The sequence below is a fragment of the Bidens hawaiensis genome, unplaced genomic scaffold, assembly GCF_021521415.1.
Source record: "Bidens hawaiensis isolate Kalapana, Puna unplaced genomic scaffold, B.hawaiensis_p1.1 tig00032112_1, whole genome shotgun sequence".
NCBI classification, from domain to species: Eukaryota; Viridiplantae; Streptophyta; class Magnoliopsida; order Asterales; family Asteraceae; genus Bidens; species Bidens hawaiensis.
In genome coordinates this window covers 133,315-154,674 of record NW_027495451.1, presented here as the reverse complement: position 1 = coordinate 154,674, position 21,360 = coordinate 133,315, and the positions used below count along the sequence as shown (strand labels likewise).

The 21,360-nt window shown below is 34.9% G+C and overlaps 2 protein-coding genes and 2 pseudogenes across 4 annotated transcripts; 1 reads left to right on the top strand and 3 right to left on the bottom strand.

Annotated features, from left to right (window-relative positions):
* Positions 1 to 1,744: 1,744 nt before the first annotated feature.
* LOC143583058 (membrane-bound O-acyltransferase gup1-like) lies at positions 1,745 to 5,662 on the bottom strand. The gene is made up of 19 exons (XM_077065477.1): positions 5,523 to 5,662; positions 5,395 to 5,450; positions 5,093 to 5,274; positions 4,929 to 4,977; positions 4,728 to 4,831; positions 4,593 to 4,657; positions 3,892 to 3,962; positions 3,759 to 3,818; positions 3,556 to 3,669; positions 3,325 to 3,449; positions 3,134 to 3,185; positions 2,925 to 2,987; positions 2,710 to 2,819; positions 2,541 to 2,633; positions 2,378 to 2,459; positions 2,226 to 2,303; positions 2,042 to 2,117; positions 1,915 to 1,964; positions 1,745 to 1,805 (listed from the first exon to the last, which is right to left on the bottom strand). Exons 1-19 carry the CDS (start codon positions 5,620 to 5,622, stop codon positions 1,758 to 1,760), a joined length of 1,578 nt encoding a protein of 525 aa, XP_076921592.1. The 5' UTR covers positions 5,623 to 5,662; the 3' UTR covers positions 1,745 to 1,757.
* Positions 5,663 to 9,548: 3,886 nt separating this feature from the next.
* Positions 9,549 to 11,385, top strand: LOC143583051 (magnesium-chelatase subunit ChlI, chloroplastic-like; annotated as a pseudogene). Its single transcript, XR_013144087.1, has 2 exons — positions 9,549 to 9,726; positions 9,858 to 11,385. The product of XR_013144087.1 is annotated as a magnesium-chelatase subunit ChlI, chloroplastic-like (transcript).
* Positions 11,014 to 13,017, bottom strand: LOC143583052 (nudix hydrolase 22, chloroplastic-like; annotated as a pseudogene). Its single transcript, XR_013144088.1, has 4 exons — positions 12,801 to 13,017; positions 12,593 to 12,727; positions 12,076 to 12,192; positions 11,014 to 11,223 (listed from the first exon to the last, which is right to left on the bottom strand). The product of XR_013144088.1 is annotated as a nudix hydrolase 22, chloroplastic-like (transcript).
* Positions 13,018 to 16,783: 3,766 nt separating this feature from the next.
* Positions 16,784 to 21,008, bottom strand: LOC143583053 (uncharacterized). Its single transcript, XM_077065474.1, has 10 exons — positions 20,701 to 21,008; positions 20,531 to 20,613; positions 19,581 to 19,674; positions 19,376 to 19,480; positions 19,192 to 19,271; positions 18,028 to 18,118; positions 17,822 to 17,929; positions 17,624 to 17,710; positions 17,477 to 17,545; positions 16,784 to 17,037 (listed from the first exon to the last, which is right to left on the bottom strand). Exons 1-10 carry the CDS (start codon positions 20,953 to 20,955, stop codon positions 16,897 to 16,899), a joined length of 1,113 nt encoding a protein of 370 aa, XP_076921589.1. The 5' UTR covers positions 20,956 to 21,008; the 3' UTR covers positions 16,784 to 16,896.
* Between the last annotated feature and the right edge of the window lie 352 nt (positions 21,009 to 21,360).

Genomic DNA, 21,360 nt, shown 5'->3' with positions numbered 1-21,360 from the left:
TCGATTATACGGCTTGAATAGATTTCAAAATGTTTGATGCTTAAGGTAGTAAAGCATTCATGCCATAAGTGCACACATAGTTGGATCCGATGTATACACATATTACAGATGAAAGACCACAATATGACTAGTAAGAGATTCAGTTGTAGGCATACTTAAAACCATAGAAAACCTTGTTATAATACTAGTTTGCTATGTGGTTGTATCCTGAGGTGAAATAGTCCTGATAAATATGTAGCTTAGTAATACAAATATGATCAAATAAGTTTTATTATTTTTGCATAAGAGGGCATTATTCACCCGCATTTGTTGGCCTATTAACATTGAAAGCATTTTAGGTAATCAAGATTAGAGTAGACACAAGGGTAGATGTTGAATGAATGCTAACTCCTTTACACACTATAAGATCTGATGACCGAATCAATATTTTGTAAACATCTTCGGTAATATGAAATACGGGTATTTAAGTCCTTGGTTATAAATTAATATTCTATTCAATCACGAGTTGGATAAATACGAAAAACCGGTGTTCAAACATTAAAAAAAAGGCAAATTGGAAATAAATAATCCCAACGTTTGTGTATTGGCCGATAATAATCCCAACTTTAAAAATCACTGCTAGCGGTCCTAACTTTCAACTATTTTTTGTCTCAATGGTCCTCCGTTAAAAAACACTTAGCACCGTTATGTTTTTTCCCAAGTTTCAAACCGATGTTTTAGGGCTTTTGATCTAAAGAACAATACGATTCGACTAATATAAAACTTATCTAGAAACAGTGATTCAAATGACTTGATTTTTGTTAATTGGAAATTCAAAGACCCGAATTGAATTAAAGCATTGTTTCGTCGCTTGGATAACATATGGATGTGCAAAAATTTGGTATTTCATGTAGAAAATGTTGTATACTTTACCTACCAATGTTCTATATCATCATCACATAGCCGCTACTAAGCTACTCTACAAGCAAGCCGAGTCAAGCCATATTCAACATACGCTCAAAACTAGACAAGTCGGCTTGACTTCACTTAAAAGCTCTTAAGAGTTAAGAGAGTTAGAGAGCTGAGAATTGAACTCAAACTGGGCTAAGATAAAACACAAGCTAGCTTGTTTGAAATCGAAGACATCATGCATCAAGCTTTAACATTATATTGGAGTAAAATCAGATTTAGAACTAAACTTCTTTCTAGCCGTTTCTAACCCACCACCTCCGTTTCCACATCCACACCTCCCACGACATCATTCTTACCGCCACCTCAACCATCAACACTATAAAATATATAAACAAATATAGCAGGTGAACCAGTAATGGCCCGGGCTATTATTACCCAAGTCTATGGCATGTTCTTAAAACCAGGCTCATTTTTATCCAAACCTATCTCGACTCAAAAGCCGACCAAACTCACAAATTTGCCTCTCATACATTCTAGGATATGGAATAGTGAATACCTAATGCCTGGCTTCGCTTTGGCCCGGCAGGTACTTTCTACACATATGCATACCAAGTATAATGATATATACACCTAATATATCAAACTTAGAATGCGTCAACCCATTCAAAGTCTTACACGTAAGAACAAACATGCAACTACCATCGATATTATCATTAACCTAATCATATTTTCAAATAATCCCTAACACTGATCAACAAAATCCTGAATTCATCTAAATAGTGTCAGAAAATGAAAAGCACGAGACATCTCAACAAAGTCAAAGACGCTTCGTATCTGGAGTCTGGACCGAAATATAACCATGCCCTTCAACTCTGATTTGCCCTTTGCTTGGAATCAGATACATGGAACATAAGCTGCAAACGAACATAGTTTTCTGATTAAATTATATTTTATAGCTCAAAAAATACCCCTGCCACGCTCCAAGCAAAAAATAATCTTGCAAAAAAACGACTAAAATCGTACCTTTGTGCCGATATAAAACGTCACAAGCAAGCCAAATAGTGTAGGTAGTCCTATAATATAATGAAGATTTTATTCAACTGCACATAATAATAATTAGGAAAAACAAACGAGTAAGAGAGAGAAAAACCTTCGGCCTGAAGAAAGACCGACTTTAACCAACTTATGCCTGATGGTCCAATCACAAAGCCAACAAGGTTAGCCACCTGTCAAATACAAAGTACATAAAATTCAAAACAAATGCAGTTATAAACATTCAAACTGATATGAACATTGTTGCAATCTAACAAAATAAAAATTATTAAAAAACAAACCATCAAACAAGTGATTGTAATAGCTCCGGCGACCGCACTAAGCACGCGAAAAACAAACTCTTTAAAAACGTTATCAACCTGCAAAAACAATTTTTAAAATCAATTGTTGCAATTTGATTTCAATATTGAAACAATAAAATGCATTAGATCACCTTAACAGAAGTCGCTGCTGATTTCACAATCATTTCAGGAATAAAGAATATGCATGTCAACCATGCCCATGAAAGGAGTTTCCTATACACAAATAAAGAATTAGAAGTGGGGCCCAAAAAGAGTAATAATATAAGGAACTGGAAAAACAAACGAAAAATATACCATTCAAGATCATGCCATATGGCAACAAATGTGAAGACAACCCACACGTTCAAAAGCTTCCTTTTGGATCCCCCTAAGGGAATGTACATGTACCTATGCTCATTTGTACAAAAAAAAAGTATGTCACTCTACTTAAAACGAAAAATAAATAAGCATTCAAAACTTGTACCTCACAAGCCATCTGTTAAATGAAGCATGCCAGTTTTTCCAAAAGCTTTCTAAGTTGTAGCAGTTATTTATACAATGTGGCATATTCTCAGGGGCTTCAATACCACTTACCTAAGTTTTTCATATAACCAAAAATGAATTAGCTAATAATGAATCGAGTCAAAACAAATAAAAAAACTATTAGAAGAAAAAGGTATGCTTTTTAAATGAATTTACCAGTGCCCAAAACCGGAAGTATCGCCAAATGAGGAAAAACTTGAGCCACATGAAGTTTAAAACCTGTTACAGTAAAAAAGAACCTTTAAAGTCTCAAATCTTTTTCCATAAATCTTATAAGGATAAAACCACACAGTATTAAATAATATATAAATACATAGAAAAGTATATTAAGTGAGAAATTGAAATTTAGTACCATGAGCTCTCACCCCATATCCAACAATAAAGACTTCCATAGGGGATAACTGTTTCCAGATTCCACTAAATATCAAAAAAAAAAAAAACCAATTAAAAACAATAGAAATTAAAGAATGACTATAAAAAAAAACCAATTAAAAACAATAGAAATTAAAGAATGACTATATACAATAGAATGATATTTTGTTATTTATAGACTTACCTAATGGCAAATGCATTGTAATAGAAGAAATGTGTCATAACTTCCATAAGAAACAGGCTAAGTACCCATCGAAAACCATACCAAACCACTTGTTTAACTGTATAACTCTTCTGAGGCGTATCCAGCTGTCACAAAAGATCCCACATTGGTGAGATTATAGTTCAATTATCTAAAATAAACATGATCTTGTCAAAATTACTTTCATGCCCTTAAAGTTGGATGACAAAAAACCTGGGAGGCGAATGCGTTGAAGCTTATAATGGGTCCCGCAATATAAAGAGGTGCGAATAGCAAATAACATAGGTATATAGTATATGAGAACTTGTCGATCCCCACACTTCTCTCCTGAAAAAAGAAAAAATATATATAGAATTAACTGATATTGATATAAAAGTAATAAAGCCACTAGTGTTATTAACAGTAGCTTTACTTGCCTGTAACATTCTGTAGCATGTTTTCCCAGAAGAACATGTGGTGCAGTGTCGACTGTGCTTCTGCAATTACCGGATTTTTAAATTAATTTGGGAAAATGTATATAGTTTTCACAACATATATATAAATATATACCTCTTGATAGACATATGTGCTATGATCTGACCAATGGTAGTCATATCCAAAGCTTATCATGCGCAATACGACTGTCATATAAAGAATGAAAGTAAATGTTATGAGTTTAAAGAGAGAAATTAAAAAAGGTTAAAATTTCCAGTAACATGTACTAACACATCATATGAACACTGGCATGTAAACAAAACTGTTCGGCGAGAAGTTCGTTTATTTAATAAACGAACAGACATCAACAAAAATATATGTTCATTTAGTTAAATGAACGAACATGAACACATATCTCGTTAGTTCATTGATGTTCGTGAACATTCACATGTGTTCTTTCATTTAATTTCGTTTATGTTCGTTCGTTTATTTTTCATTTAAATTTTTTTGGCACATTACAACTTAGTCTGGCTTTAATAGCTTTTTAAGCCCAACACATGTTCTTCACATTACTTTTAACTAGTTTTAGCTCAGTTATGTTAGTTCATGTACATTCTCGAATCTCGAACCGTTCGTTTATACTGTTCACAAACGAGCATAAGCAAGCACGAGCATGTTCTTTTTTAAACGAACAAACATGAGCAAGAAAACACCGCTCGTTTAATTGTTTGTGTTTGATCATTTGTTCGGTTAAAGTTAAACGAACAAATACGAACAATCTCAGTTCATGCTCGTTCGGATCATTTACAAGCCTATATGAACGTAGCAAGTAATACCAAAGTTGAAGCAGATATGCCATCTGAAGGTGCCCCTAAATTTATCCAAATAAGCCCAACGGTTTCTGCATTTTCAAAATAAATTAATGCATCATAAATTAACAATACAGAATAACCACAAATTGAGGGACCCACCCGAAACTGGTGAACGAGTATCCCTCATAAACACGGTTACAAAGAAGAAATGATAGATTGAACACCCAAATTACAAGTGGGAAGTATTTTGTTCGTCCAAATATCTGCATCACAGAAATAAAAATTATTGACAGATACCTAAAGTAATAGGGTATAATAAAATGCGACAGTTGCATTATCAAAGCTTGTATCTAACTGTACCTTAACCAAAAGAAAATTGGCTGATGCGATTGAGAGGATAAAAAAGATGCTGCATTGAGATGAAATATGTAGACACAACCATTGGTTATTTCCAGTTTTATAATAATAAAAAATGTTCGGATTTTGTGGATCCTTTATAAAGGAGCACTAGATTGAGGACATACAATGCTCCATGCAGATATGACAAATACGCCAATGAAATCACAAGCCAAACAACGGACATCCCTTCAGCCTTCAAGTTATACAAAGCCCTCAAACCGTTAGCAATCAACGTGAAAAGTCCAAAAACAAAGGTTAAAATTGGTAAATTGCTGCGAAAATTTCTCCATTGTGCATCAGAAACATCCTGCAATAGTAAAAAAGAGAGAGAGAGAGAGAGAGATCATAAGATATGAAGTTGGCTTGTGCTCATTCTTTTGCCTCAAATGTTGTATAATATTAATATTGATCAACAATAAAAACACACATTAAGCAGGCCCGAGATCAATCCAGGGCGTAAACCATAAAGCTTGTTGTAATTATCTGTAATATCAATAAAAAACAAATTAGGAATAAAAAAAGATAGAACAAAGAATAGAGTAGAAAAGAAAATACCATGGGACAGGTTGAGGGAATACTGAATGATGATAATGTAGAAGATAACTGCATATAGCAGAAGAAATACAAGCTCCCGTTGCCTCCATGAATTATTCATGCTTTCTCAACCAATAAATATGACCACTCTGCAGGCATTATCATTTACATGAAAAAAAAGAAGATGCCAATATGATACTAAACCAAAATACCAAATCTACATAATTCTTGATAGAAATGAACACAGGAAATATATATATATATATATATATATATATATATATATATATATATATATATATATGTTATGTACAAAAGTGAATCTATAAGACCACATGTTCACATATTTTCACCAAATTGCAAGCATGTCATCCAATATTGAAAATATCAACAGTTGCGAATTTTATATAATTCAGTGAAGTAAGGTGCTATTTGTAAAAGGATGTACAAGCGAAAAGGTTGAACGGAAGTTACAATATAGTTATAATTATCTTATACTAAACATCTGCAAAACAAAGCGATTAAGCAGCAGCCGATCAGATATCGGCAATGTTATGTACAACACCAACGAAAGAAACGAATCAAGAACAATTAACCAAACAATTTCAAGCATTATTGAGAACGCAAAACAAAAACGAAATTGATCGACATAAGAGCGAACTAACTAACAAGATGAAGTGATCTTGCGATCTAATCCCCAAATCAGAAGCTAACAACCATTAACTAATAACTAACTTTCACATTCAGTCCCTCAAGTTTCACTAATTAGCATCCAAAACTTCTAGTGTCACATTGAATCTTATCAATCAGTTATGCAGTCAAGTAACAGGTAAGTTGTATCATCAGCAATATAATATAGAATGTAGATCAGAATTAGTGCAAGCATTTTCCACTAATTCCAAATAGTAGCTTCGATTATTAATACCATTCCAAACTGAACTGTATATATTTATGTATTTGTAAAATTATTATGAATGAACTCACGGACAATATCACTAACAGTGAAACGTTCAAGTAAAAGTAATTTAGGGTTTGAGTAGAAGTAGAAGAAATTAATTATAATTACCTTAATGGATTTTCCGATCGCCGTCGCCTCCGACTAGATTTTCTGCATCGACAGAGATTTTACTAATTATACATATATAATATCTTTGTTATGATTTAAAAAGCTTTTAACTAATTTAATTTATATCTTTTTTTTAAAAAAAAAATGGTATTTTAGAATACCGGTTGTTGACCACCGCCACCACACCCTCGAACTCGTAGCATGTAAATTCACATACAACATATGAACCACACGACCCACGAATCGAAAGGTGCTGATGTTATTTTTTTATAATAAACTTATTGCTTGGTATTGTGGTTTAAAGAATGATTTGTAGATTCTAATAAACTTGTTCGCATACCCTTAAATACGAGCAAATCAGATCGGTGTTTGGTGAAAACGGGATCCCTTAGATCCCGCTCCCATTGCGGTTGCCCTTCAACTCCTATCAAGTTTGGAACCTTTCATTCGTATGGTTAGAGGGGCTTAACCATAACCAAGACTCGGTTATAGAAGTTTACTTAACCATAACTAAGGGTGTGTTTGGGGTTGCTTATTTAAATGAAAAATTATTTTTTGTTAAAAAAACTTATTAACTTATGACTTTTTTAAAAGAAGTTTTTAAAAAAAATGTTTGGATTAGTTTATACAGGGGAAAACCAAAATGATTAAACATTAAACTCTTTTTTAAAAAGAGAGTAATGAATTTTGAGGGTTATAGGGGTGTAACTTATAAACTTTTTGAAAAATGACACTCTTATTTAAGTGTTTGGATTGCCTTATTTTCATCAACTTATAACTTATAAACTTTTTGAAAAGTTAAGGTGTATAAGGTGCTTGACAAACAATAAGGCCTTATGGATTAACCTAATGGGTTTGATAATAGGTAAATCTACGCCTGTAAACGAACCGAACGTTCGGTAAACTATTCGTGAACCGTTCGGCGAGAAGTTCGTTTATTTAATAAGCAAATGAACATGAACAAAAATATTGTGTTCGTTTAATTAAACGAACGAACATGAACACATGTTCCGTCCGTTCATTTATGTTCATGAACGTTCGTTTTATGTTCGTTTATGTGTTAATAGAAAATAATTAAATATTATCTGGATAGGTCATCTACTTAAAGGTTTTATATTTGTTAATTTGTGCTCATTTAAGTGTTTTGATTTAAGTTCGTTTATATTTGTGTTCATTTAAATTTGTTCATACATGTTCGTTTATCTTTGTTCAGCTATGTTCGTATAGGTTTTAAACAAACGAACACAAATATCCATTTTTAAATAAACGAACATGAATATTTGTTTGATTAAGTGTCTATGTTCCTTTAAAGTTAAATGAACGAACACGAGCATGCCTTTGTTCGTGTTCATTCGATTCGTTTATAGGTTTTCATTATTCACATTGATGAATCCATCGATCTCAATCTCTAGGCTCTGCCGATTTTATTTGTGTCTGTTTGTGTTCGTGAACCGTTCGTGAACACATTAATTTCCTTAATGAACGAACACGAATATAAAATCTCGTTCGGTAAGTGTTTGTGAACCGTTCGTGAACACATTATTTTCTTAACAAACGAACATGAACAAGGCCTTTTCGTGTTCGTTCGGTTCGTTTACAGCCCTAGGTAAATCAAACCCATTAGGTTAATCCCTAAAGCCTTATTGTTTGTCAAGCACCTTATGCACCTTAACTTTTCAAAAAGTTTATAAGTTATAAGTTGATGAAAATAAGGAATCCCAAACACCCCTTAAACGGTTGGTTAAGCATGTGCCACTTATGGGTTGCTTTTGGTTAATTGTCCAATGTATCTCCTTGTTGAAAATGGTTTGGTTATAATGTCCCAAGCTCAATTATAAAGTTTTGAAGCTAAAATGTGTCCGTTCAAAACTTGTGATGGTGTTTCAAATTATGTTATAAACAGTTGCAACACAAATTTAAATGTTCGGAGCTAGAAAGGGAGGTATAAAAGACTGAATTTGAAGGTATAAAAACTGAAAAACAAGAACATGCAATCGGTTTCAGTTAAACTTGGTTAGCGAAGGCATTAACCGTAACAATAACTGAATGATTGTTTAATTATATTTGTTTAACCATAACCATCGGTTTTGTTCGAATATGATTAATTCGGTTAATTTTTTCCAGTTATCAGATGAATTTTCGAAGAATCAAACAAGTTATAGGAAGTGGGTACATAAGATTTTGTAGTATTTAATAACTTTGTAAGAAAAAAAACCTTAATATTTAGTTTGGAGTGCATGTACGTATGGTTGAGACGTCATCTCTGTCTGAAAATCAGAAGTTGTAATCCAGACCAATAAAATGAAATCTATCCTTTTCTTATCCGCATCAAACCCTAAAACCCACTACTCATCACTTTAACAAATGCCATTCGAACTCATCTACAATGGCTGGATTACTCGGAACCTCTTCTTCTTCTTCTTCTTCTGCAACCTCACTGCTCCCCTGTAGATCAGCTTCTTCTTCTTCTTCTTCTTCGTCAAAGGCACCGATCCGTGCTCTATCTTTTTATCCAGGTTTCATCTTTACCTTTCTTTCAACTTTTTATTGATGAAAAACCACAACTTTGAATCATTTGATTAAGAGACTAGATTGTTTATGATTGTTTGTTCATTCATTACATAAAATTAAGTTGTAATTTTTAGAGATCTTCATGGAATAGAGTAAGGATGGAAAACAAACTGAAAACATATCCGAAACATTTGAGACCGGCATTTAGGTATAGATTTAGTTTTAAAAATTTCTATTTTGGGACCGGTATGGTATTAGGTGATACTTGCCCAAAACCGTTTGCCCACGTGGAAAACGAATAAGTAGTTAGAAACTTGAAATTATTATAATAATACAATTGTTCCTACCATCTGGCTTTTAGATTACGAGTTTCGGGACAACCATTGCTTGAGTATTTACCCGTTTTTTCATTCACATTTTCATGTTGTGGGTCCCATTTTACATATAAGCCAAAACGAAGGTGTGATTATGGCTGGAATTCGCTTAATCTGGGTAGAAATTTAATTTAATACTTGAAATTTGATGTTTATTGCAGGGCAGAATCAAAGTAGGAAGCTTTATGGAGGTATTGGAGTTCCATTAAAGAAAGGAAGATCTCAGTTTTCAGTCTCAAATGTTGCCACTGGCATCACCCCTGCTCAAGAACAGGTACATTTCATTAACCATTCAAAGTTTCATTTGACCCGTGTGAGATGAAACACAACGCAAATTGAACCGATCATAAGTAAATGGGTCAAAACTGCCACTTGTTTTACTGACAATATACCAATGGATACCAGGCTCAAAAACTGTCAAAGGAAAACCAAAGGCCCGTTTACCCGTTTGCAGCAATAGTCGGGCAAGACGAGATGAAACTATGTCTTTTGTTAAATGTCATTGACCCAAAAATTGGTGGTGTCATGATCATGGGGGACAGAGGAACCGGTAAATCCACATCCGTTCGGTCACTTGTAGATCTACTTCCCGAAATCACAGTCGTTGCAGCCGACCCGTTCAACTCAGACCCGGAAGACCCAGAATCAATGGGTATGGAAGTAAGAGAGAAGCTACTCAAAGGCGAACAACTCCCAACCATAAAAACCAAAATCAACATGGTTGACCTCCCATTAGGAGCCACCGAAGACCGTGTTTGTGGGACCATTGATATTGAAAAGGCGTTAACCGAGGGGGTCAAGGCGTTTGAGCCTGGTCTTCTTGCTAAAGCAAACCGAGGGATATTATATGTTGATGAAGTTAATCTTTTAGATGATCATTTAGTTGATGTTCTACTTGATTCAGCTGCATCCTGATGGAACACGGTTGAAAGAGAAGGTATATCAATATCCCACCCGGCCCGTTTCATTCTTATCGGGTCGGGTAACCCGGAAGAAGGTGAACTCAGACCACAATTGCTTGATCGATTCGGTATGCATGCTCAAGTGGGTACGGTTCGTGAGGCCGAACTTCGGGTCAAGATCGTTGAAGAACGGGCCCGTTTTGATAAAAACCCGAAAGAGTTTCGTGAAACGTATAACGCGGATCAAGGGAAACTTCAGGATCAAATCTCGTCTGCTAGAAGTCGGCCTTCTTCCGTGCAAATTGACCATGATCTTCGGGTCAAGATATCAAAAGTGTGTGCGGAATTGAACGTTGACGGGTTGCGGGGTGATATTGTAACGAACCGGGCTGCAAAAGCTTTAGCGGCTTTGAAGGGGAGAGATCAAGTGACATCTGAAGATATTGGTGTTGTGATTCCAAATTGTTTAAGACACAGATTAAGGAAGGATCCTTTGGAGTCGATTGATTCGGGTTTACTCGTTATGGAGAAATTTTACGAGGTTTTTAGCTGAACGGTGTCGTTTTGACTGTGTTTTTGAAATTATGGGCTATGACAGATGAAACTACAATTTAATCATTTGATAAGTTTATTTGAAATTACAATTGGGTGCAGCAAATTTATAGTCTGCTCGGGTTTCTGTTCCATGATTTAGGCATCCTCGGGTGGAAATCTGGTGGTCGTTGGTAGAACAGGGTGGCAGCCGCTATCAAGATGGTGCCGGTCATGGCCCATATTGTGTAAACCTTGTTATTTGTTGCGTGATCGAAGTAGTGAAATAAGCCCTTTCCTCCTTGAAATTCTATCTCCTCCTGTCGTCTGTTTTTGTTCTGTGTCAACAATATGATGTATAAGAATACAGTTTGTAAATGCGACAAAACGGATTAACGGACGGCTTAGTTGGGCTTAATGCAGTGGAAATCAAAACAGGCTAGGGTAATTTGAAAGGCTTTGAAATAACATTAGTAATTATATAATGTTTTTGAAGCTGATTATGAATAAAGGTATGTTTATAGTGATTTACATATATAGTGAAACCGACCGAACCGTCTAGATTAGAGCAGGTGGCTGGTTCGCCTGTTTGAGATCCAAACAGTTTGGTTCATGGTTCGGTGTGGTTTAAACTTGAAACAGTCCATATAACCTTTATTATGTGTATGTGTATATTTTTTTCGTTTTTAGAATATCATGAATCGTCAATATCAAACGGACCTCCCCAGAAGGTAATTTTAATGTGGCTGATTTCTATGTTATGTATGGCAGTGCCTAAGGGCATATCGGTTGAAGTAGTTCTTTTTTATCAATCAAAACCCCTTCCCAAACTATACAAGCTTTTTCCAAAGCATATGGCTTTCTGGTTACCATTTGAATGTTTCTTAATACAAAGTAGTGATTTTGAAAAAAAAAAAAAAAAGCACGGTTCCACCCATCAAAACCGAACAATGGGGCTACCAAATTGGTAAACCCAGCCAATCTGGCCGACCCACTAAACTTGGCCGGTTTGGGGACAAGAAACTATAGTTAGCCGTTCAGACAAGTTTCAAATGCTTTAATGTGTTAACTTTTATCAATTTTATTACTTTCACACATTTAACCTCCAAATGATTAAACATAATCGTAAAAACCTTGGTCTCTAAAGACTTGATTCTAACAAAGCTAAGAGAAAAACAAAGAGAACAAACCTTGAGAAACATTTCAAAAGGAGCATAAAATATCGATTCTACTTCTTCGTTTAAAACCGGATTGAATGCTTGCCTATCCCATAGTATACCTATCACTGGAAACACATTCACATTCCCCTGTCATTACAATCAAACAGTTACAAAATTTGTTTGGTAATCGGGCAGAATGAAAACGGGTACGCATTTTGAACCTAAGTTCTAGGGGTGACACCCGTATTGGGTTGGCGGGTTAAATAATTAACCCGAGCACAACCCATATATATATATATATGTGTCAACTGCCAACGACCTAAATCCTAACCCGTACACGCTTAAAATCTTATAACCCCAAATATTGCCCATTTATATAAATGAGCCAAAAGAAGTGTAAACTTGTTGTAAATGGGTCATAAACAGGTTCGCAGGTCGATCAGTTGAATAAAACAGGTTGACTCACCAAACACGACCCATTTAACTAAACAGACCAATCCAAACATGACACGTTTCATTAAACGGGTTGCATTCAACATATCTTAACCTTACTTGCAAACGGTTCAAGGACCGTAACAACATCCACAAGCTTAGGATCCAAACCAATCTCCTCCTGAGCCTCCCTCAACGCGGTACAAACATCATCCGCATCCCCTTCTTCCTCCGGGCAATGACACTTGTCCTGCAACACAAAACCGCATTCCAACTTCACTCAGGCATTTCATCAAACGCTTGATGTGCATAACTTTCTTTACCAGAAAACGACGACAAACTCGATGATCGTTTAGTTAAAATAACATATATATCATCTTCTTCCTCAAATAGGCAAATAAGAACAGCAGCTCGGTTGGGTGTTTTGAATCTTGTGGATTGTGTTGACTCGGTATTTGGAAGAGAGACATGTTTCGATTGACGAAACCGGTTAGACAAGTGCAGTAGTTTAGGTGATCCTGTGTAGTTATTGCAATCCATGAAGAAGATTCAATACAAACGTTAGAAATTTGTGGATGTTATGTTTGTTTGGTACGAAGTTAAGTTTCGTGGTCAACAAACTAAATTAATATTGTGTTATCTGTTAGTGAGTTATGATTCAAAGTAACATCTTTTGTTACAAACAAGTGGACGAAGACGGTATTGGTTTGGTTTGTCATGATCAGTGTTAGTTTAGTTTGTTATGATACGATATAGCGACCCGAAGATTTTTTTTTTCCTGCAGTATTTGTTGTGAAGAATCTAGTGTTACAAAATGTAGTTTAGCTTATGGTTATTAGTTACAAAAGTTAGCTAAGTGGTTTAGTAGTTAGTTCATTAGTTGGGATCTTATGGTTTTTAAAACGGTATGTTTTTTCTTTGATGGTATTTTTGGATAAGTCATGCCTGAGCATCAAAATCAGTATGGACGATTGACATTCATTCTCAGAAAGGCTCACAAGAGTATTGGGAGTAGTTCCAAACGCTATTAAAGAAAGTTAGTTCACGATATCACCGATATATCAGTGTTATATCGGTTATCGGTCCCTTATCGAAATATCTGTCAGAATATCGGTACCAATAATATTAGCGATATTGATCAATATTGGACAAATATTTGACCGATATATCACTGATACTCCCGATATCGGTGTTTTAAGTCTTAATTATCAACTTTTAGTGTTCAATGTTAGTGTTTTAAGCCTTAATCAATTCTTACTTGCTACGATTGCTAGTGTTTTGCAATTTGCAAAAGGTTAATTTCTTAATGGTATGAGACTATACTGAATTATTATTGTTAAATTGCTATATATATGAATTTTACATGATATTAAAATTACCGATATCTCAGGACCGATATCCGATGTTTTCCACATTAACTGCTTAGTTCATTAGTTAAAGGAAATTGATTTTAATTAATCTTAATTATGCTCTGATAGCAAATAACAGTAATACTTGGCTGGTGGCGGTCCCAACTAAAGGTATATTTGTTTACAATTATCCATGACTAACAAAACTCTAACGTCGTTAGTTGTCGGTCGCGGAAAAACGTTTTTGATCGTAAGACAAACATTTTTGTTGGAAAAACTCTATCTTTTCTACCCAAATCTCTTTGTAACCTTAGATCGGACCTTTATGACCATTAGTCTAGTAAAAGTCACTGTCGGAGTCAATTGGTTGTGGCAGTTAGTTGGAAGGGAGTCAGTTGGTAGTGGTGATGTTCAAGTTGAGTTTTCTAACAAAAAAATGTGAGTTTTCTGACCAAAAACGTATTTTCGGCGAACTGCAGCTAACGACGTTAAAGTTCTGTTAGTATCGGACTGTTGTAAACAAATACACCTTTAGTGGGAACCGTCACTAGCCAGGTGTTAAGTTGAGACTATTATTTGCCAATACTGTATAGTTAAAATTATTTAAAACCAATAATCCTTGATTTTTTTCTTTTCGAACCGTGACTATTTTAAACAAAACAAAACCAACAAGACCCCCTCCACTAGGGGTGTTCACAGTTCGGTTTTCGCGGTTTTTGGGTCAAACCGTGAACCGAACCGTTGGTAACGGTTTTTGATTCTTGTAAACCAAAACCAAACCGTTTAACTCTTAAACCAAACCGAACCAAACCGTTCATTCGGTTTGGTTCCGGTTTGGTTTCGCGGTTTGAGTCTCGAATAATTTGAAATGTTTAACATATATAAATACAATTCGTCCATGATCATGTTTAAATACAATCTGCCAAGAAATATGAAAATACATCGGAATAAGTGACTTGAGATTCTAAGCCTGATCGAGATCATAAAGTATATCTTGATTTAAGGTTTAATACTTTAATGAAGAAAATTTAAAGACCAATTCATTGCAACTTGCTACTGCATTTGCACTATCAGTTCATATTTAACATAGATATTGAAATTATATATATAACATAAAATATTTAAAAAAATATATAATTATATTATACGGTCCGGTCCGGTTTTGTACGGTTGGTTTTTGATATAAACCGTAAACCAAACCGTTCACTCCGGTTTGAAATTATTGAAACCGACCGACCGAAACTTGAAGAAAAAAACCAACCGTTAAACCGAACCGATGACCGGTTTGGGCGGTTTCACGGTTTCGAACCGAACCGTGAACACCCCTACCCTTCACAGGCCGGAGGAAGGCCGCCAAACACACAAAGAAAAATTGCATTAACTTAAAATTATACCAACTTGACCAATTTAACGGTCTCTTTTTCGACCTATATTTGTACCACAAAAAGGTCAAACGACTTTATATCCCCTATAATTTCTTCAATCTTGACCTCTTTACCTCCGAACACCTTTTTGTTTCTCGCCCTCCAGATCCTCCAACAAGCAATTATCACAATTCCATTAAACGCCTCCCTCTAAACCGCTCCGAGCTTGATGGATTTGTGAAGATCTAAAACGTCTCTCACGAAGAAGCCAAAAATAAGAGGACTTTGCACCAATGACTAATGTGATCCCGTACTATCACCGCCGCCATATAACCGGCAGTAATATGATCAGTTGATTCGTTTCCCAACTCACAAAGGGCGCACAAGTCATTCGAACAGACACATTCCTTCTTTCTAAAGTCACCCGAGTAGGAATTCTATTCATCTCTGCCCTCTAAGCATGAATATTACATTTCGCCCAGAACCCATTTGCACCACCTTACAACATAATTATTTCTATCAACTTTATCTTTTACAATCATTTTTTAACCGATCTAATTGTGAATATCCCTGTATTATCTCCCAACCACTCCCAAAGGTCTCGTATAAACTACCAGAATATAAACTACCACAAATATCTAGTAAGATTCATTGTAGCAACTTACAAACTATCATCACAACTTTCAAATTTCATTTCCTCTCGTTCTTCTTAATTTAGATAAGGTTAGATTTCTAACAAAAACCAAACAGGTTCATCAATCATCGCCTCCACCATCCACCGTCGCCTATGTTATCATCACACCATCACTAAGAAAAAGTTAAAACCATCTTATTTAAGTCATCCTTGTTGCTCTCCTCTATGCTTTGATTTGTGTCTTAGGACATTCGGTATTTGTCACACCCTCTCTCTTTCCTTAGATCTTACTTTGCACCCAAACTAGTCGTCGGTCGCCTCTTCAGTTCCTACCAAGTCCTTAAGACTATCTCCAATACATGCATAACTTACATGCCCTTTGCAGTTGGGATTACTTAAACATGATAATGGTAGTTGATGAAAAGAAAACAAATTACAAAAATAAACACAAACGCATCAGTATATAAGTTAGTAGAAATGATTTATTTGACATATTTTAAAGTGGTGAATTTAGTGTGCACACTACAATACCATTCTACAACATGTAGTAGGAAAAAAAATATTTTCTTAATTTGGGTACAACCAAAACAAAACTGGCACAAGTTATGGTATTGTAGTATAAGTTATGGTAAGTCATAACATGACAATAGTACAGTATAAGTTATGCAACATATGCTGATGTAGATAACTATATCAAGCTATAACTAAGGCCTAAGGGTCTTAACAACTATTGAAACCAAAGATTTTTCACAAGTCATATGTAAATATGTGAATAGTTGACAAAATAATTTTATAAGCAAAAAAACTACAAAGCTAAAGTCAAATGCCGCAATATACACAACAGTAAATTTTACTAGTTTGATATATTCTAAGGTGATGATTCTAGTATGTTACACACACCAAATGTGTAAAAATAACAAACATTTGTTTTATTAATTTGGGTACAAGTGAAACAAAACTGGCACTGAACTAACTGCTTATGAAATCCAAACTTGCAAATAGAAAACAATATCAGAGGGGTGAGAAACTTGTTTAAAGTGTTTTTACATCTTCATATATCATTCATTGGGAATCATTGATCCTTTGTTAAGTCACTCTTGCTTTTACCTTTTTTCATCTTTGCTTTGACTCGCGATTTTAGTACAAGAGTCTGCACTGTGTTTGCAAAATTCCCAACTGCCATTATTATCAGAAGGATTCCGCAAGTAACGACCTGCCAACACACATTTCCCAACATTCAACTTCACCATCATCACACCACCAAAAACTATCCGGGCCGGGTTGGTTTAGGATGACGCACCAACAGTTTTTGCATGGGTCAAAAACTGTTTTCATCGACCCATTTAACTTTTACCTAGTCTTGTTATAACCCATTTGACCACGTTTGAGATAACACCACCCAAACGAGTCCACATGAAAGGTTTTCATGTCTAAGATTGCATCGACCCGTTGGCTTTTATATAATCATTTTTAAACCCATCTGACCATGTTTGAGATAAACACCACCCAAACGTGCCCACATGGAAGGTCAAAAATTCCATTGAATCGTTTTAACTTTTATATAATCTTTTTAAAGCCATTTGAATACGTTTGAGATAGAACACCACCTAAACGGGCCCTACATTAAAGATTGAAAATTGGGAGTTTCTTACCTGCCATTCAGAAACAACACCAACCACTGCAGTTTGTAGCAATAACACACCCACATATGCTTCAAAAGCCTATAATAAGTAAATAAAACAGTTAAAGAGTTTGGCTATAAAACAATTTATAATAAAACTAATCGGGAAGTAAATCACCTGCAAGACGAAAAGTATGGACAATAACAACCATAGTTGACCTTTGACTCCAGCAGTTTCACCCCACACAACATCCATTCTTCTAGCCTACAATTAAAAGTCAGAACAAATACTTTATATCAACGCAGTAACAATTTTATTGATATCTATTGATATATTAGTTTTGGAGACTAAAAGATTTATAAGACGGTTGAACACCTTTCCGAGCGCAATTCGAGTATAAAGTCTTTGCCTTTGATATCTGTTTTGTAGAAGCATTGCAACTCCTTGCATAATTGCCCACCTCAAAAACAATTGTATACCTTTCTGCAAATTAGTTGAATACACACATAAATATATGGTTCTAAAAGACGTTATTATTATTATTTTTTTTTTGAAAAAAGACACCATTATAAATTTATAACCTGCTTCAGGGCACAGTCAGGATGCTTTTCAATCTCCCACGTGAGGCTGATGAGTGCCATACCCATAGCACAATAGTGATGGTATATCCACCTGCATAGTCAAAAACCTTAATGGGTCATTTTTACGGGTCAAACTAGCCAGGCTGGGCTGGGTTGAGCAACCCACAAGCACTTTCTTGTCCACTTTATAGTGATTTTGTTAGTAATTAATGTGTTAACTGTGATTACAAAAACAATATTGTTATAGTAAATCATTTAAATCCAGTAATAAAAAGATACTGTGAGACTTTTACCCCATTTGACCAGTTCCCCTTTTCGTTAAAGTTCTTTATTTAGCCCGTAACCCGTTAATAGGTAAATGAGCTGAACCTAATATGTAAACCAAACGAATGTTCAGTGAACCGTTCGGCGGGAAGTTCATCTATTTAGAGCATGCTTGGGATTGAGTTTGAAAACAACTTATTAGCTTATTGGCCTTTTCAAAACGCCATTTTGAAAAGCCAGAATTTGGTGCTTTTAGAAAACTGCCTTTTGACCTTTTCAAAAAGCTAAAATAAAAAGGATTTTTGTAATGGCCAAACACTTTCTAATTTATTGGCTTTTTGAAAAAGCCAATAAGTTAATAAGGTGTTTTCAAACTCAATCCCAAACAAGCTCTTAATAAACAAACGAACATGAAGACATTTCTCATTTCATTTATGTTCGTTTGTTTACATATTCATCTATACTTTTTAGACTCACTACAATTCAGTTTAGTTTTATAGTTCCATTACAATAACAATTTTGCCTAATTTTTATCAAATTTCTAGGCCAGAGTGATATATTTATGTTCATTTTCACTTTCAATTGTTGTACCCTATATTATGTTCATTCATCAATGTTCAGTTATTTTTCGTTCGTTTACGTTCATGAACTGTTAATTCATACTATTAACAAACATAAACAAACACAAACACACTCATTTTCTTAACGAACGAACACGAACCAGAAATCTCTGCTTGTTTAATTGTTTGTTCGGTTAAACTTATATGAACAAACACGATTACACATTCATTCTTCATTCAAGTTCTTCGTTCGGTTAGTTTACATGCCTATAAACTAATATGCAAGACATCATTTGCAGAATAAAAGGTTAACAGAGCATAAAAAATCATATGAAATTACCATGGGCGTATATCGCTTCCATTAACTCTCAAAATATTCTCTCTTAAAGCTAATGCTGTGTAGAGAAAGAGCAGCCATGCCTAGAAAAGGCATCCTAGTTATCCTCTTGTAACAAGTTTATTGATATATACTTTTTTTTTTAAATAAGCATAATAATTGCAAATGAAGAGTAAAAAATGTCTACCTGGTAAATCTGTACAGGTAATGCAGGAAAACATCCACCCCAAATTTGTGATCTTAGCATTAGTAGCAACAATGGGAAAAACAAAAACAGATATGCAGTTCTATCCTGAGTATAGTTTATAAAATAATATTAGATGTGGTCACATTATCCAAACAAGATAATCAAATTGCATGCTAATGTAGATGCAAAATCAATAATTTCTTACTCTGAAACTATAATATTCCTCTTTCACTTTCAATTGAACGTCTTTTCGGTTAGCACGAACGTTTATTGGACCAAGAAACATCCTCAAGAAACGTCTTGTAGGTTACAACAACCAATCAACAAACAGAATTGAATATTTCACTCTACATTTTCAACAAAGAATACTAACATCTCTATATGCTTGCTATCAGTTATGAACTTATGATAAATAATATCATTCCTGAACCTAACGTTAGTGTTCTTGACTTTGGAGGCAAATCTACTTACAGTCTGGAGTCCAATAAATATGAAATTCAATTAGCTGCAAATTAGCTCTCTTTGTTTTATAATTTGGTAACGTTAAAGGCTGGATTTCAGAATCAAAAAAGTAAAAGTTGGTTTAACTAATATAAACAAACAATAGTCTATCAGAGAATTAAATACTTTACATTTTGCACAAAGAGGTACTAACAACTCTATATGCTTCCTATCAGTTATAATCTATACTATCATTCCTGAAACTATATTTAGTCTTCACTTTAGAGGTAAAATTTGTTGGGGAATTTGGGAATTTTGACTTGGATTTTCCGGAGAGTCGTATAAAACTTTTCGGTGGTTCCCCAAATACTTTGCTCGGATACTCTGAAATTTGAAACAAGAACCAGGTATGAATTCGTGAGAGAGATGAACTAGAGACAGGACCAAATGATACAAAGGTAATTTTTTTTATCTCCAGAGCAGTTAGTGTTAGGACAACTACCTTATGCAGGGCGCTGCCCGTTTACTAAAGCAAGCGCGTACTCCGAACATCCCTAACTTGCTTATGTTTATTATGATTACATTGGTCGACTAGTTAATCCAATTACACTAAAATACTAACAAAATTTCTTACATTCTGGATTCAAATAGATATCAAATACACAAAACTTAATAATAAAAGTATCAAATAAAGGATTAATTAACAAAAGCAACACACCATGTGATTTGTAGGGAAGAAATGTAGCTGCATCTCCTTCACTCAATGTATAACTAGCTCTACTCAACTCTTCAGACAACTGTCAACAAGCATGCACAGTTAATTATTAATTATCAAACAAATGCCCTAATTTCTGCCCTAATTCAATCAAAATACTCAAAACTACCTTCTCAGCCTGCTTAGCATCCAAAGTGCCTTTCTTAACGGACGAATCAACAAACGATCGGAGCATTTTAATATTGGAATCGAGAGCTAGGGCTCGTTGGCGTAACGAGGCATCCTCCTGCGAGTTTCTAGCAATTAACGCCGATGCTGACTCCTGCAGCTCCTTACTCTGTTCCACCAGCCTAGTCACTTCTTCCACGGCGTTTCTCTCCGGCGAACTCTTATCGCCGCCGTCCGTGGCGGCGGATTCTCTCATATTGTACAGATCGAATATGCGAGCGAGTGAGTGTGTGTGATTAATATACAACACAATTATCAATTATATGTGTAGTTGTTTTTGTAATTGATTATTAGATAAACAAAAGGAGACGGAGACGGTGACGGTGAGATTTTCCGGCGTGGCGGCGACACGGTGGATATTGATCCGGTTAAATAAGTTGTATCCACGTGCAGCTTGAATTCTTGTTAAATAAGTTACCAACACGTATAAGTTGGTTGCTATAGACTTCTTAGTGTTATAAAACTATAAAATATAAAATATAATCTTAGAATATAATAATTAGGATAACGGATCAGTTTTAGGTATTACGCATATCCGATTATTAAAGTCCGTTTCAAGCCCGTTGGTTTTTGAGTTTTCTATCAAATTTTGATAAAATAC

Excerpts from the sequence above, each read along its gene's own strand:
- LOC143583058 (XM_077065477.1), bottom strand. The coding sequence starts at position 5,622 with ATGAATAATTCATGGAGGCAACGGGAGCTTGTATTTCTTCTGCTATAT. Across the intron at positions 4,978-5,092 it reads TCATATCTGCATGGAGCATT|CATCTTTTTTATCCTCTCAA; the intron begins GTATGTCCTCAA and ends ATCTCAATGCAG. Across the intron at positions 3,670-3,758 it reads CATGCTACAGAATGTTACAG|GAGAGAAGTGTGGGGATCGA; the intron begins GCAAGTAAAGCT and ends TTCTTTTTTCAG.
- LOC143583053 (XM_077065474.1), bottom strand. The coding sequence starts at position 20,955 with ATGAGAGAATCCGCCGCCACGGACGGCGGCGATAAGAGTTCGCCGGAG. Across the intron at positions 19,675-20,530 it reads CCCTACAAATCACATGGTGT|ACGTTTCTTGAGGATGTTTC; the intron begins GTTGCTTTTGTT and ends GTAACCTACAAG. Across the intron at positions 17,711-17,821 it reads CTCGAATTGCGCTCGGAAAG|GCTAGAAGAATGGATGTTGT; the intron begins GTGTTCAACCGT and ends TTTTAATTGTAG.